General features: G+C 43.9%; 1 protein-coding gene across 1 annotated transcript in view; it reads left to right on the top strand.

Annotated features, from left to right (window-relative positions):
- Polr2A (RNA polymerase II subunit RpII215) overlaps positions 1-14,284 on the top strand; it is a 55,325-nt gene that overhangs the window by 20,610 nt on the left and 20,431 nt on the right. The window contains exons 13-17 of the mRNA XM_075682168.1: positions 2,516-2,738; positions 4,769-4,979; positions 9,553-9,697; positions 10,594-10,699; positions 12,319-12,524. Coding sequence (XP_075538283.1) covers positions 2,516-2,738; positions 4,769-4,979; positions 9,553-9,697; positions 10,594-10,699; positions 12,319-12,524 — 891 coding nt within the window. The remainder of the gene's footprint in view (positions 1-2,515; positions 2,739-4,768; positions 4,980-9,552; positions 9,698-10,593; positions 10,700-12,318; positions 12,525-14,284) is intronic.

Raw genomic sequence — 14,284 nt, 5'->3', positions numbered from 1 at the left:
TTAATTATACACGCATGCACCTGCTGTCTCCTGTCACAGTGCGAGTGCAGATATGCTTAATAGGTGTAGCGGCAGGCCCTGAGAGCTATTTTGAATGTGCCTGTGGTTATTTAAGCCCTTGGGAGCAGTAAAAGGCATGCATTCATTTTTTCGTACTGTCCGAGTTGTTGGACGTTTTCGCGGCCCATAGGGAGTCCTAAAAACTGAACGTTGACTGTGTATGCATGAGGTGACAGGGTACACCTACTCTGAGGTACAACAAAAAAAAAAGGAATTGGCATCTCCATGATTCTCTTTTAAAATGCTAGGCATGCTTTAAAAAGTTTATGTATATAAGTGAGGCTGTCCATCTCTTGAACTGGACCATGAGGTTGGATTGAATGACTGACAGCTAAAAAAGTACCATATTCCACTCAATTGTAACGCGCCCTCTCATTTTCATTATTCAGAAAATGTTAAATTTGCAGCAATATTTGACAGTCTAGGGTTTGACAGAAACTCATCTGGGGAAGAAATAACATAATTGAAATAAAACATACACTTGTCAATTAAAACTATAATATAATGCTGGATCGTATTTTATTTTAATTGGTAAGTGCATGTTTTATTTCAAGCAATGCACTTTATTTGTTCCCTCACCAGATTTCCATTTAAGAGGCAGAAATAGCGATTGTTCTCACTCGGAAAAGGAAAATTTCCGAGGCATAGTATCAGTCATCGTTACAGTCCGAGACCTCCAGTGATGACTAACTTTAGGCACTAACACGTGCTCTGGTGTGTGCAAGTACAGTAAAATTGTGATTGTGATTGTGAGGTGTGATTTGGATACCATCTGCAGCTAAACCTCAATATAACGAAGCCGCTATAATAGACAGTTTGCTTCATCATATTGAAATTCGGTCTTGTATGCAAATAAGTTCAGTCGCTGGTGTTTTTTTTTCTTACATGGGAGGGGCCGCAAATTTTTCCGAAATATAAGGCAATCGGCAAAAGCGAATTTCACTGAGAAAAAAAATAATTTCATTGAATTTGAGAGTTAGTGACGAAAGATATGGTTTCATGCAGTATTGACAATCTCTTAACAATTATTGGAGTCACGAAGCGAAGCCAGCCTCGCTTTCGTGTCCACTCTGCCCCTATGGCCAATAGTGTTGCCCACAGTGGGATGACGCTACCATGAAAAGCACCGGCAGCGGGTGGTGAATGCTTCATCTGCCTCTCACCTCAATGCATCTCCGAAACCTGAGATTATGCAACTTCCAGTACTTAACTTATAATGCGGGAAGACAGCGCTTGGTACTACGCCATCCCAGCTCTCCCAACCTTTGCACAAGCGGCAAATTACCTCTAAAACAGGGCGCACAGGCTGCATATGTGCTCAGCCATGGTGACAGCCATGTGCAGCCATGGCCTCTCCCCCCTCCCTGCCCTGGTACACACCTGATGGCATTACCGCGAGCTTGCTTCCCTCCCCCATTTCCACTGCGAGAAGACCGCATTGATCAAGCCATCATCCTTCTTGGCTCACCCTTGCATGCTTTCACTTGCAGCTAAAGTGTACCAACACTAGGGGCGCAATAGGATGTTATTGCACTTGGACTTTATACGAAACGTGATGCTGCTCTGCTTCAACGGTCACTCTCAGTTGCGTTGCACATGATTCAATATGTGTGTTTTTCAAGCAGCCCCACGCCATTCAACCATTTGACCATCTGAGTCTGGAAGTTTCCATTTATTGTCTTGGCACTTCTTTGTGGTGGCAGGGAAATTTCATAATTTTGAAATTGTTTATAAACACACTTCGTTATGTTGAGGTTCAAAATGTTCTATGGACAAGAAGCTGTAAGAACTTAAATACTTCATTTTATAGAAAATTTCGTTATGTTGAAGTTTGTTATATCGAGGTTTAACTGTATTGCCCTTTTGGGTTAGTACTTGGTTTTTCCCAGAAAATATTTGCGCATTACAATCAAGTAAATACAGTAGAGCAGTAGTGCATTTTGCTATGAATTGCTTTTTTCATCAATCTTGGCTACACACTTTGTACTTTGACCCGCCGTGATTGCTCAGTGGCTATGGTGTTGGGCTGCTGAGCATGAGGTCGTGGGATCGAATCCCGACCACGGCGGCCGCTTTTTGATGGGGGGTGAAATGCAAAAACACCTGTGTACTTAGATTTAGGTGCACGTTAAAGAACCCCAGGTGGTTGAAATTTTCGGAGTCTTCCACTACGGTGTGCCTCATAATCAGAAAGTGGTTTTGGCACGTAAAACACCGTAATTTTTTTTTAGCTCTTTGTACCTCGCAAAAGGCTATGATATTTTTTTGCTGTGGAATGAACTGACAAAATGAAACATCTTTTCTTTTCATTCCCGTGCCACTCGTGGTAACCTTGATAATTTTGTTGTCACACGCACATCTTTTTTTTTTTTTTTTTTTACTGCTTCTAATTTGTATTATTGTCAACACCTCGTGCCATGAACTGTTGCACTCTGTGCACTGTTTCACTCCACAGGTCATTGCCTGTGTGGGTCAGCAGAACGTGGAAGGTAAGCGGATCCCTTTCGGCTTCCGCAAGCGCACGCTGCCCCACTTCATCAAGGACGACTACGGTCCCGAGAGTCGTGGCTTCGTCGAGAACTCCTACCTGGCCGGTCTGACTCCTTCCGAGTTTTTCTTCCACGCCATGGGAGGAAGAGAGGGTCTCATTGATACTGCTGTCAAGACTGCCGAAACAGGTTGGTTATCGTAATTGAAGACGGCAGTGCACAGGCAGAGAGTACTACGGTGGCCTAAAGTGGAACGCAAGTTAGTCAAAATACACTCAAACCTCGATATATCGAACACGGATATATAGAATTATTGTGTATGTCGAACACTTTCTATATCACCTGGAAAATCACATGCACATTTAATTTTTTGTTTCGGAACGGGGTTGGACGTAAAATGGATATATCGAACTCCGCCACCCCATACCACGTGTGCTCTGTTGACAGCTGGCCAGCTTTCCCGCAACACTCTCGGAAGCTAGCGGTGGTACGATGGGCGTTCCCGACTTCTGTGCACTAAAGCTGCACAAATCGATCACGCCGAGGGCGCCATTTGAACGTAGCGGCATACGCACGTGGCAGCTTGGCTAGTTCGACAACATCAACAGAGCGCATGTTGCATTTGCCGCATTGACTCCTCCTTGGGGCCTCGCTCTGCGCCTGCTGCGCCTCACGAGGAATGGCAGTTTGCATCCACAAAGACGTGCGGCAGCGTGAGCTCACTGGGCTCACTCATAGACGCCTTGGCAGACGGCACTTCATACTTTGTTATTGACGGTGTTTCAACATGCTTTGATTGACGGACGTGGAGATCGCAGCAGAAGTAGCGGCCAAATGAAGGCGTTGCCGAGGTTGATCCCGCAAGCGCTGATGCTGTCCCGCTCCCAACTTCAGCTGCTTTGGCCCTTCTTCACTGCTGCTGCAGAGCAATACAAGGCACCGGCCTATCGCTTGTGGATCGTTGAGACTATGTTGAGGATGCCATTGTTAAGCTAGCGGCTGCCAGTATGAAGCAGGCTACACTGCTGCAGTACTTTTGGCCAAAGAAATAAATACTTTGTGTGTAGCTTCAAATGAGTATTTACTGTGCCACGATTAGGGCGCGATTGGGGATAAGTTTTTGATGTGCTTTTGATGCGATTTTGTATATAGAATTCTGGCTATATCAAACTATTTCGCGATCACCACGCCGTTCAATATATCAAGATTCGTCTGTAATTCACAATGTGTGTCTGCGTTTCCGAGACCCATCTATTTGTGATAGTGATACTGTTTTAAAAGATTTGGAGGTTGTTTTGCCTGATCACATTTCAACTGCTGACATTTACTTGCTGCTGCAGTAGGCAATGCAAAGCGATAGAGTAAAAAATAATAAGGAAGTTGCCTAGGAACAATTCAAATTTAAAAAGACAATTCCGAGCAAGGCATCATCTTCTCATCATTTGTATTGCTTTTTTTATAGGTAGCTGTCGACTCCATAATTTCTTTTCAAAGCCTCAATTTCTTGAGAACGCCAGAAGTAATTCTTATGCGACCCATTCAAATTGTGCGCCAAGTGCAACGTGGTATCAGATGTGAAAAAGGAGAACATAATGTTACTGAAAGTAGACGTGGCAGTCACATGGTGTCACAAACAGCTCAGTAGCATGCCAACCTCCGACACGAAGACTGTGTCGCCGAAAGATGCCAAATAGGTCCTTCCAATTGAGCTCATCTCTCGAAAACGCAGGTGAACTCACTGTCTCCTGTTGTTTTGTTGAGTGCTGAATTGACTCGGCTTCCGGCAGCACTTTCACCGCAGTGTCTAGTACCACAAGACTGCCACATCATGTTTCGGTAACATTAGTGGTTTTCCTTTTTTCATGTCCAAAGTCACACTACACTTGGCGCACATGTTGAACTGGTCACTTTAAAAGGTGGCATAATTGCCACCTTTTTTTGCACTCACTTGGAATTGAGACTCCATAGCGGGGCTGAGAGCTACCCAGTAAAGAAATAAAACAAGACAAACATTTTGAATTAGCACTCCTTTAATTAAAAAGTGCTCTTCTGATCTGATGCTAGTGGTCCAAGACAAGACAAACATTTTGGGTTGGCACTCCTTTTAAGTAAAGGGGCTCTACTGATCTGACGCTAGGGGTCCACCAGGTTGGCAGATCTGGCTATTTGTTCAGGAACAATGGCCAAGGTGTGCTTTTGCACGTGTGCTTTGTCTGCAGGTTACATCCAGCGTCGTCTGATCAAAGCTATGGAGAGCGTGATGATCGCCTATGACGGCACGGTGCGAAACAGCAACGGCCAGGTGATCCAGCTGCGTTACGGAGAGGATGGCCTCGATGGAGGCACCGTAGAATTCCAGAGCATGCCCACCCTCAAGCCTTCCAACAAATCTTTTGAGAAGAAGTTCCGCTTTGACACTTGTAATGAGCGGTAAGTTCTCCTGTTTCCTGCCAGTGTTTGTTAATTAAATGTACAGTGCTTTCTGCTGTCAATGGCAAAATTGTACATGCAAGATTGCCCATTGTCAAAGGCAGTAGATAAAAAAAAATTTGCTGCAGGCTTTGCAGATACATTTAGCCTAGTCTGGCGAGAATTTGGAGTTATTTTCCTGATAATGTTGTAAATATGCTTCTGAGTTAAGGGACGACATGGTGCTCAGAGCTACCTTGGATATATTTAGACCAAATTTAATTAAAATGCAGTCTTAATTCAGTTTTTTTAGGTGATTTAAAAAATGCAATTGTTTTTTTGATAAAGTACATCATTATGAAGGTACTCCTTATCGGTCCCTGTGTGGGAGATACAGGCTGACGCGCATCTTGCAGGACCTTTAATAAAGTTTATCCATTTCAATAACTAAAAGTCCGTTACTACTGTTTGTTGAAACAATAGATAAAAAATGAAATTGAGCAGAAAGCTATGATAATACATGAGAGGATGGCAGAATGTTTAAGGAGTGAAATGCTGCAAGCAATTATTATATCCAACAGGAATTGTCAATTTAGCAGCTCGTAAAAGTTCAGCATGTACTGTACGGCTACTAGGGAACAAAAACATGCAAACAAAAAAGTAATAGGAAAAAGAAAGAATCTACTTCCAGCACTTCAAGCTTTATAAATTTAGCTTCAAATAGCAGGCTGAGCGAAATGCTTGTTGAGAGAAAATTTGGAAGGACACGTAAATCTTGATTTATTCGAAGTACGTACATGTTACCAGTTTTAACAGGCTAGTATGCCCCTGGCACATGTCCCAGTATTTATGCTGCAGTGTGAAATGTTCATTATTGAAAAAAATTATTTTTAAAAATCATTTAATGTCAGTTATCGATTACTGATTATTGGCGCTCTGCATTTCGCACACAGTGAGATTGTTCACAAGGAACGGGTTGCGCATTTAGCCGCTGTGCATGTGTGGCGAACTCTGCACCAATGTGGCGTCACCGCAGATTGCGCATGACTGTCTTTATGGCGAGACTGTAGTCACGTTCACCTTCGCCCGCTGTTGTACTGCCACCACACAACTTGCGCTTCACACAAGTGCAAGTTGTGTTACTCGTGCCGGTGCTTGGCACGAGTGGCCAACCATCATTAGCATCATACGAAGCTACTGTGTACTTTGAATAGTTTAACACCCTGTGTTTATTCGTCTATTTGCCAAATTTATGCTTTTGCAGCACACTGAATTTGACGTTGTTTCATGCTGCCCAAGTTTTGCACGCCCGACTGGCCCGAGCAGACAATGTCAGAAATCCACCAATGGCATGGCGTGCTTATGGTCAGGTGTCTGAGTTGACGAATGGAATTGTACATTGGAAAATATTTTCGCTGGATTTTTCTTCATGCTCATTCAACATATGGAGCAGCAGTGGCACGAAAACTAAAGAAGAGCGGCTCTTCCAAACAAGACCAAGATGGGTGCGATCAGAAGCATACAATGGCAGCTGTATGTCGCGGAGAAAGGCCCTTCTTTGCACATTCATCGGTAGAAGTACAGCTAACCAACATGATATAAAGCACCATTATGACTAAAATATTAATGTGTGGGAATTTCCAAGATCATGCATTAGTTGCTGTAGAATCCAAAAATAACTTTTAAAAAAAAACAATTTTACACGAATGTTTTGGTCTTTAAGACTTGTGTCCCCCCTTAAAAGCGAACTCCGGCATTTTTTTAACCATACTAGGTTAGTGTCATTTTCAAATGGCATTGACAGTCCTGTCACTGGAAGGGTGGTTCAGTTTGCTTAGAAACAGCAATAACGGCAATTAACAATAAATGAGGTGCTAAAACCAATATGGGTAGCTTCTTCGTGTGGCATTACAATGAGTTGATGACGTCAGATCCTACACTACCTTAATGTAAACACGCAGAGTGCATGCTAAACATGAAGTAGACATGGTAATGAGAAAAAAAAACGAAGCTAACAATGTCTTCTGATGACAATGGAAGCTTTTTCAGATCTTTCAAACTAGACAGCGGCTATTTCAGCGGCGGTATGAGCGCTGAAGGATCGCCACTTCATTTTGACTCACCGCCGCGGCGCAAGACAGTTGACATGCCCAAGCTCAATGCATTGTGCTGTGGCCAGACAAAGAACCACCGGTTATCACCTCTGTCAAAACAATGATTGTCGTCTGCTGTCTCATAGAAAAAGGAGCCAGCTTCATCATTTTCGGGCGAAGTGGCAGTTTAGTCTCTAAGATAGAGAGAGGGAGAGATGCACTTTAATGATACGCTGAAGATGTTAGCCTAGCTGTTTGGCTTACGTCACAAATACAGAGTGGCCAGTAAAATGTCATACATTCGTGGACATGAGTTGGGAACATGCAACAAATGTTTAAAATTCATTTTCAGGAAGACTAAATGACCTGTAGTCATATATATAATTTGGCACAAATGATGCGAGTGCGAAAGAGAATGTATATGCAAAATTTTATTAAGGTTAGTGGACATAGAAAAATTGCCAGAGTTGCACTTTAGGTTGAGTACATATCAGTTGTGAGACAGCACTCATTTCATCGCTTCGTTTTCCCAGTCCTTTATGAGCTGATGTTTGCATTTCAGACTACGAATTTAATCAAGCTAGCCAAACAAGGAGTCTCATGCCTTTTGTTGCCTTTCAGTAGCTGGATCATTTGTTGATTGTCTTTAGTTGGAGTCAAAAGCTGTAGCCAGGAGCTTTAAGGTGTCCTGTAACGTTTCATAGAAAGCTTGTTGTACGAAGGCGGTGCGGTCATCACATTTCGGCGATTTCATGCACTTTGTGCAATAATGGGTATGATGTCCTCCCATGCCGCTCTGATCATTGGTTAAAAATGTAATATGCAATTTATGCTCAAGCGATATTTCAAATACTACAAAAAAAAGGCTGCCACATTACGTGTTACAGCCATTTTATTATTGCCCAGTTACCAGACGGCCATGTAGAAGGTATTGTAACCGTGGAAACGATGGCATCAGATACCTGCCGAGCACATTGTGTGCCGACCTCTGCCTTACAGAAGCTGTTGTAACCATAAAAACGATGGCACGCCCTTCGAGATAAGGCTGCACACTTAGCGGCATGCAGACGTCTTCTACATGACATCAATACCCTACTGCTATTGGGCGTTGCAGTTTTCTGCTGTGGGAGAGGGAAATGGGGCCTCCAGAGCTGTGGGAATTAGAGTTGATCACTTTTGCTTCTAGTAGTTGTATTTTGCAGTTTCTGCGACTGATAGCTTGGGTTCGTGTGCATTATGGTACAGTAAAACCTTGATAATTTGATGTCGGGTTTATTTGAAAATTCTGTTAATTCGTAGATTTTCTGCAGTCCCGTAATTTGCAATGTAAATTGTGCTGGATGATCTGAAAAGCCTGCATGCATTCATCTGGATAATTTGCAATTTCTGGTTGTGGCCTCCGAGACCAGTATGCTGTGATGCGTTTCTGGCTTCACATATCTTGGAAGAATCGTCAGAAATATGGAGGCCATGACGTGTTGCCAGCTCTTTCAATTGCTTCTACCTAGTGATGTTGATAGCTTCTTGCTCTTGCAGTACATAAATGCATAGCCTTCGAGATTGGATCTGAGAGAGCCGTCGCTGGAAGTACGGTTCGGATACCGCTGATTGACCATGTGATTGATTTCATTACGTGGGCACTGATAGTCCGTACAGGTGTGCGAAGTGTGCCCACTATGGGTGTGTTCTGTGCGTGCAATTCCTGACTGCGGGGAAGATCTTGACCGCATATGTGTTTCCACTAGTGTACGAAGACAGGGACGGGAGTGATGGACTAGGCCGACTAAGCTTCACCAACTACTTGGACATACAAGCAGACGTGCAGACATCATAATGTGGAAGATCGAAGTCACCGACAGGGTGCCAATAGACAATGGCTGGGACGATAATGAGCCCACTTGTGCGCCCGCTTTAGCAATGATTACCAAGTCTCTCAATGCCGTCCGCAGCTTTGTTTAGTGTAGTGGTGGTGACTGTGAGATGCTGCGCATAGTTAGTGGCTCGAGATCACGAGTGGTATCCTCAAGCAATCACTTTCGTGAGGCTGGTGCGGTGCCAAGCTTGTTATTTTCGTACAGTGCCAAGAGTGCTGTTGGCCATATACTTTGATGCGTCCAATGTTGATTGTCACGAAAATGGAATGATTTCTGAAAGTGATCGCCCAAGAATACACCACGACCTTTGGTGCAGTGAACACGCTGCACCAAGCAATCCCACATCAATGATAATTTGGAGTAGTCTTGCCACACAGAAGATAAAGGTGACATCTTTGTGTCATGCAGTTATACCCATCTTTTTCTACTCTTTTCCCTTCTTTTCGGGTAATTGAAGCTCCGCTTCATTTCTCGCGATCTGGAGGACTTCGAAATAATGAGGGTCTTCCTGTAATTTCTTTTGCTCTCGCTTTTTTGACATGCTCAGGATAGTCCTAGAGCAAGAATGGTGGGCTTTAAAATGTGTTGCAGTGCCTTTTAAAACAGTGGTTGGTGCTTTATTCCCAGGTACCTGCGTAAGGTGTTCACTGAGGACGTGGTGCGTGAGCTCATGGGCAGCGCCACAGCTGTCTCTGAGCTGGAGAAGGAGTGGGAACGGCTGAGGAAGGACCGTGAAATATTGCGAACCATCTTCCCTACAGGTGACAGCAAGGTGAGTGGCCTGCCTTCTCTAGAAATTGGAGCCTGGTGGCATGACATGTCGTGTTATCAGAAGCACATGCTTGACTCAAGCTTAATAAAATGTCAGCGTACCGGGCGGGACAAACGGAATGGAAAGATTGTGCATTTGTTTTGTTCGTCCTGTCCTATGCGCTGTTACTCCAATTAGCTATAGCGTGTACCAACCAGCCCAAACCAGCACTCTTTTGTCGATTCATTTTGCATCGTGAAAAAAGGCAAAAAAAAAAAAATTTTTTTTTGAACATCGCATTTTCACTTTCTATAACTTCTTTTCTATCTGATTCCGCAATATCATCACTGAAAACCATGCTGAAGTGCTTGAAAATATTTGTTGTATCAGCCAAGGTGGCAAGATACTTGGTGGAAATCACGAAAGGCGCTTTTCAAGCCACGATATCTCCAGAACGGTGCATCCGAATGCTACCATCGTAAAGGGAATGTTATTGGGGTTTACCACAGGAGTCAGGCGCATGCATGCTGACTAGTCAAATTCTAATTAAAGTTCTAATGATTCTACAAAGGCCAATTTTAGGATCGAAATAACGAAAGTTTGGGCCCATATAAAGGCATGGGCACTGGCTGGGAGCTTCAGTCGGAATCAAATTAACTGGAAAGTCGAATTACCCGGAGTTAATTTAGTGGAAGTCTACTGTATTATTGAAGCAGAATTATTGAATACAGCCCAGCTTATTTTTCTCTTTGGTGTACCTTTAAATGCGGTAATTTGATATTGATCTTGAATTGCTGGAGTGCCAGTGTTTTGCTTTATGAGAAAACTTGGGCAGCAGCTTGCGCACTGATATGCACCTCAGTTCATGAGGCTGCGCTAGGTTTCTTTACGGGTGGGTTTCGATGTTGTGAATGCAGGTTGTGCTACCGTGCAACCTCCAGAGGATGCTCTGGAATGCTCAGAAGATTTTCCGGGTGAACCTGCGAGCGCCCACAGACTTGTCTCCCCTCAGGGTGGTGCAAGGTGAGAGTTTGTGTCATACCCGTAGGGCAAACGGCACGTCACTGCTGCTGCTTAAGCAGGAGCCGCACGACTACTGGCATGCCATGTTGATGGCCTTAACCAAGAGCCAGGTGGTGCTGCTGCCTGTCTATTTTGGAAAGCTTATTGCGGCATTTTTGCACTGTCAGCTGGGACAGGTTGATTTAAAAATGTGAGCCTTTCCTCGTGAACCAAGCAATGCCCAGCTAGGCTGCAGGTTGCAATAGTGTGTGCTCATGGAAACGGGGTGTCTTGAACTTTCGTCAGAACGGAATATTTGCAGTTCTGTGCACTCCTCATTTTACTTCTGAGGCTGGCATAAAGTGGGGATCCCTTTTGCTCGGCTTTGTTCCTTTCTCATCACCCAGTGGTCACAGCTGGCTGATCCCACATGATAATGGGGGTGAAGCGCTGGTCGAACCATTAATGAAGCAAGAAAACAAATAGCAAAATGGCACTGGAATAGACTTGTTACATTATCCAGGCCCTGAATATGGTGCTCATGTTCAAAGTGCAGGCAGGCATAAAAATTCTATGTTCAGGAGTGCAGTTGATGTCACATGTCCATGAGGTCTGAGAAAAAGCTCAATTTTCTGTAGCCTGGGTACACGTCCTGGTATTTCGAACAACTAGCATTGTGCGTGAGCAACATAGCATTGTACGGTTTTAATTGGATACAGTCACAATCTACCCATAAATTCAATGTTGTTCTCAGATTCACAACTGTGAACAGCTGTATCCCACAAGTGCAGCTTAGTGTGTGCTTACCTTTCGAAGCCTAATGTATTTACTTTATTTACTTGCATTACGAGCATACGTTTTTCCAGAAAAATTTGCATAATGTTGGGGGGGGGGATCACCATGCGACAAAATATTTTGAGCAATTTTGTTTTTGTCATTGCCACCTCAAAAATTAGAATACATGGTACAGTTTGGCAGCTGATATGGCATCCAACATGCCGGTGCACAGGCATCCAAGCTGACATTGCGGCACAGCAAAACGCCTCGGTTTGGGCTGCCATTCCAGCACATCAGATGGCATATCGGACTTCAAATTGTACCTTGCGTCTCCTACTTTTATAGCGTGCCAATCGTCCGATCCAGTGCTACGGCACAACAAAATACCTTGTTATCGGCTGCCATTCTGGCATGTCTGATGGCGTGTCACAAACTGAATTGTACCTTGCGTCTTCTACTTATATCACGTTCCATGTATCCGATCCGATGCTACAGCACAGCAAGATGCCTTGGTTTTCGCACGTTGAACGCTGTGTGGGAGGCCAAATCGATGTTCGGGGTTCAAAACACTTTTTAATTGGAAACCTGGGTTGTGCGTTCATTATGCCAGTAAATACGGTACTGGCATTTTGAACACATGCTTATCATTACATTGAGGCTGTTAATATAGTTGATCCTCAGTATAACAAACACGCATGCCATAAAATATTGGACAACTGTATTCGTTATATCGAGGCTTGACCGCCACCTAGCCAGTAGCACAGCAAAGTGGGGCGTTGCTCTGTCTTCTTCTGGCCTTTCTCCTGGGTTTATTTCTGTGCCTCAAGGCTTGACTGGTAATTCGGCGCACTCGCGCGGTGCAGGTGTTGAGGAGCTGGTGAAGAAACTAGTCATTGTGCCCGGTGAGGACCACTTGAGCATCCAGGCCAACGAGAACGCCACATTCCTGTTCCGTGCACTGTTGCGGGCCACTTTGTGCTCCAAGCGCGTGGCCGAGGAGTTCCGACTTTCCACGGAATCCTTCGAGTGGCTGCTGGGTGAGATTGAGACCCGCTTCCACCAGTCACAGGTACGTGGGCAGCAACGTGAGTGCTTTTCAGTGGCTGCGAGCCAATGTCTCACTACAACTTTTTCACTGTGCGTTGTCTGTCAGTACAGTCGTACCTCAATATGGTCTCGTGGTCATGGCAGTGAAGAATGAAACATTGCTTAAGGGCGTAAGTTTGGAAGTCGACTCTCTTCTGGGTAAACTTGTGTCCAGAGAAAACAAGAAGTGCTATAAAAGAAGTACAAAGTTAGCGTTGAGTGCAGTTGTCGGTTGTTGAAATCTGGTCTGTGGGGCAATACATTACCCATTGTACATTCCAGCTTAATAGCTGCTGCTTGTGCATGTTCCATAATGTACACCACTATTAGTTTCTCGCATACACTCTTATTGGATAAAATTATTTCACTACAGAATAGGCAACAACACTAGAAAAAGTTTCTATACATGTAGTGCCAAGTGATCACTTTGTAGCAGTGGTTAGCCGGTTAGAAATAGTCATGGGAAGAATATAAAGAATGTATGTGTGTCATTATAATCAAAACGATATTTCCTTTATGTCAAATAGCCGAGTCTTAAAGAGGGGAGTGCTTGTCACAATTGGACAAGCAGTTGACAGTTTGGAAACGTGGGGTCATTATACAGTTATTACGAAAACTTCAAAAAGGAAAGCACTAGCTCTAACATTGGTAAATATGGCTTCACAGTAAAGCAAAATTTAACATCTTGTTGGATATAGTGAAGTAAATATGGCATATTTCTTTTGAATAGCAGCTTGTAATGAATGTGCTGTACTTACATGTGTAAAGCCTACTGTCATTTTTCATATGTTTTTCCGGGTGTGAGCCTTTCATGGGGCACACTTATGGCTACTCATTGAAACCTTCGACTGCGCTCGGACTGCTATGCAGAATAACGCAACCACTAGCAGCCTACTGCGAACACCTTTTTATTCAATCATTGCCATTGCTTCCACTGCCCTCGTCTTTTGATGAGTTAGACTCATCGGTGCTCTCCCAAACTTGGTTGACCTTCCTGTTGTCCATTAATGTTTGATATTCTTGTCACATTGAAACTCTTGACGGGTCTTAAACGAAACCGCACCCCACGCTTTAAGAATCCACATGCACAATTCTTTCTGCGATGCCCTCTTAATGTGCCCAATAACACAATGCATCTCAACCTGCTGGACAACACGCATTGAAGTATACTCGATCTACGCCGCATGATGGTGGTAGGGATCTGGCGAGATAAGGTTGCTAGGATACCGCTGTCGGCACGTCAGTAACTAGTGCCATTTAGTAGCAGCTTGCAGAAAATGACCATCATGTACGCTGGGTTTTCCAAGTTGCAATGGCACACCTGTGCCATCTCGGAGCCCATGCATGCTGATGTGTCTGTGACATTTAGTAAAACTGTCTTTTTCTTTTTCACATTCTTGCTCTCCAAAGTGGGAGTGCGAACTTAACACAAGGGCAGTCCTTATATGAGGAAATTTTGGTACGCTTATAATCAATGTTGAATATGACAGGTATTCATTGAGGGTGTGTGAATACCGAATAGTAGGTTTCAAACCAAACATTGCACCGAATCAAGAAGAAGGAGAAAAAAAGCTGAATATCGAATACAGCAAAATTCACAAGTGTTTATAAATTTTACACAAGAAAATACGGGGCCGCACATGCTCAGGAGTCTCTTAGCATAACATAACGAGAATGTAGCAAGCTATCAGTAGCTTACCGTATTTACTTGATTCTAGGCCGGCCCCAATTCTAAGCTGACCC

The sequence above is a fragment of the Dermacentor variabilis genome, chromosome 2, assembly GCF_050947875.1.
Source record: "Dermacentor variabilis isolate Ectoservices chromosome 2, ASM5094787v1, whole genome shotgun sequence".
NCBI classification, from domain to species: Eukaryota; Metazoa; Arthropoda; class Arachnida; order Ixodida; family Ixodidae; genus Dermacentor; species Dermacentor variabilis.
This window is presented reverse-complemented; position numbering and strand designations above follow the sequence as displayed.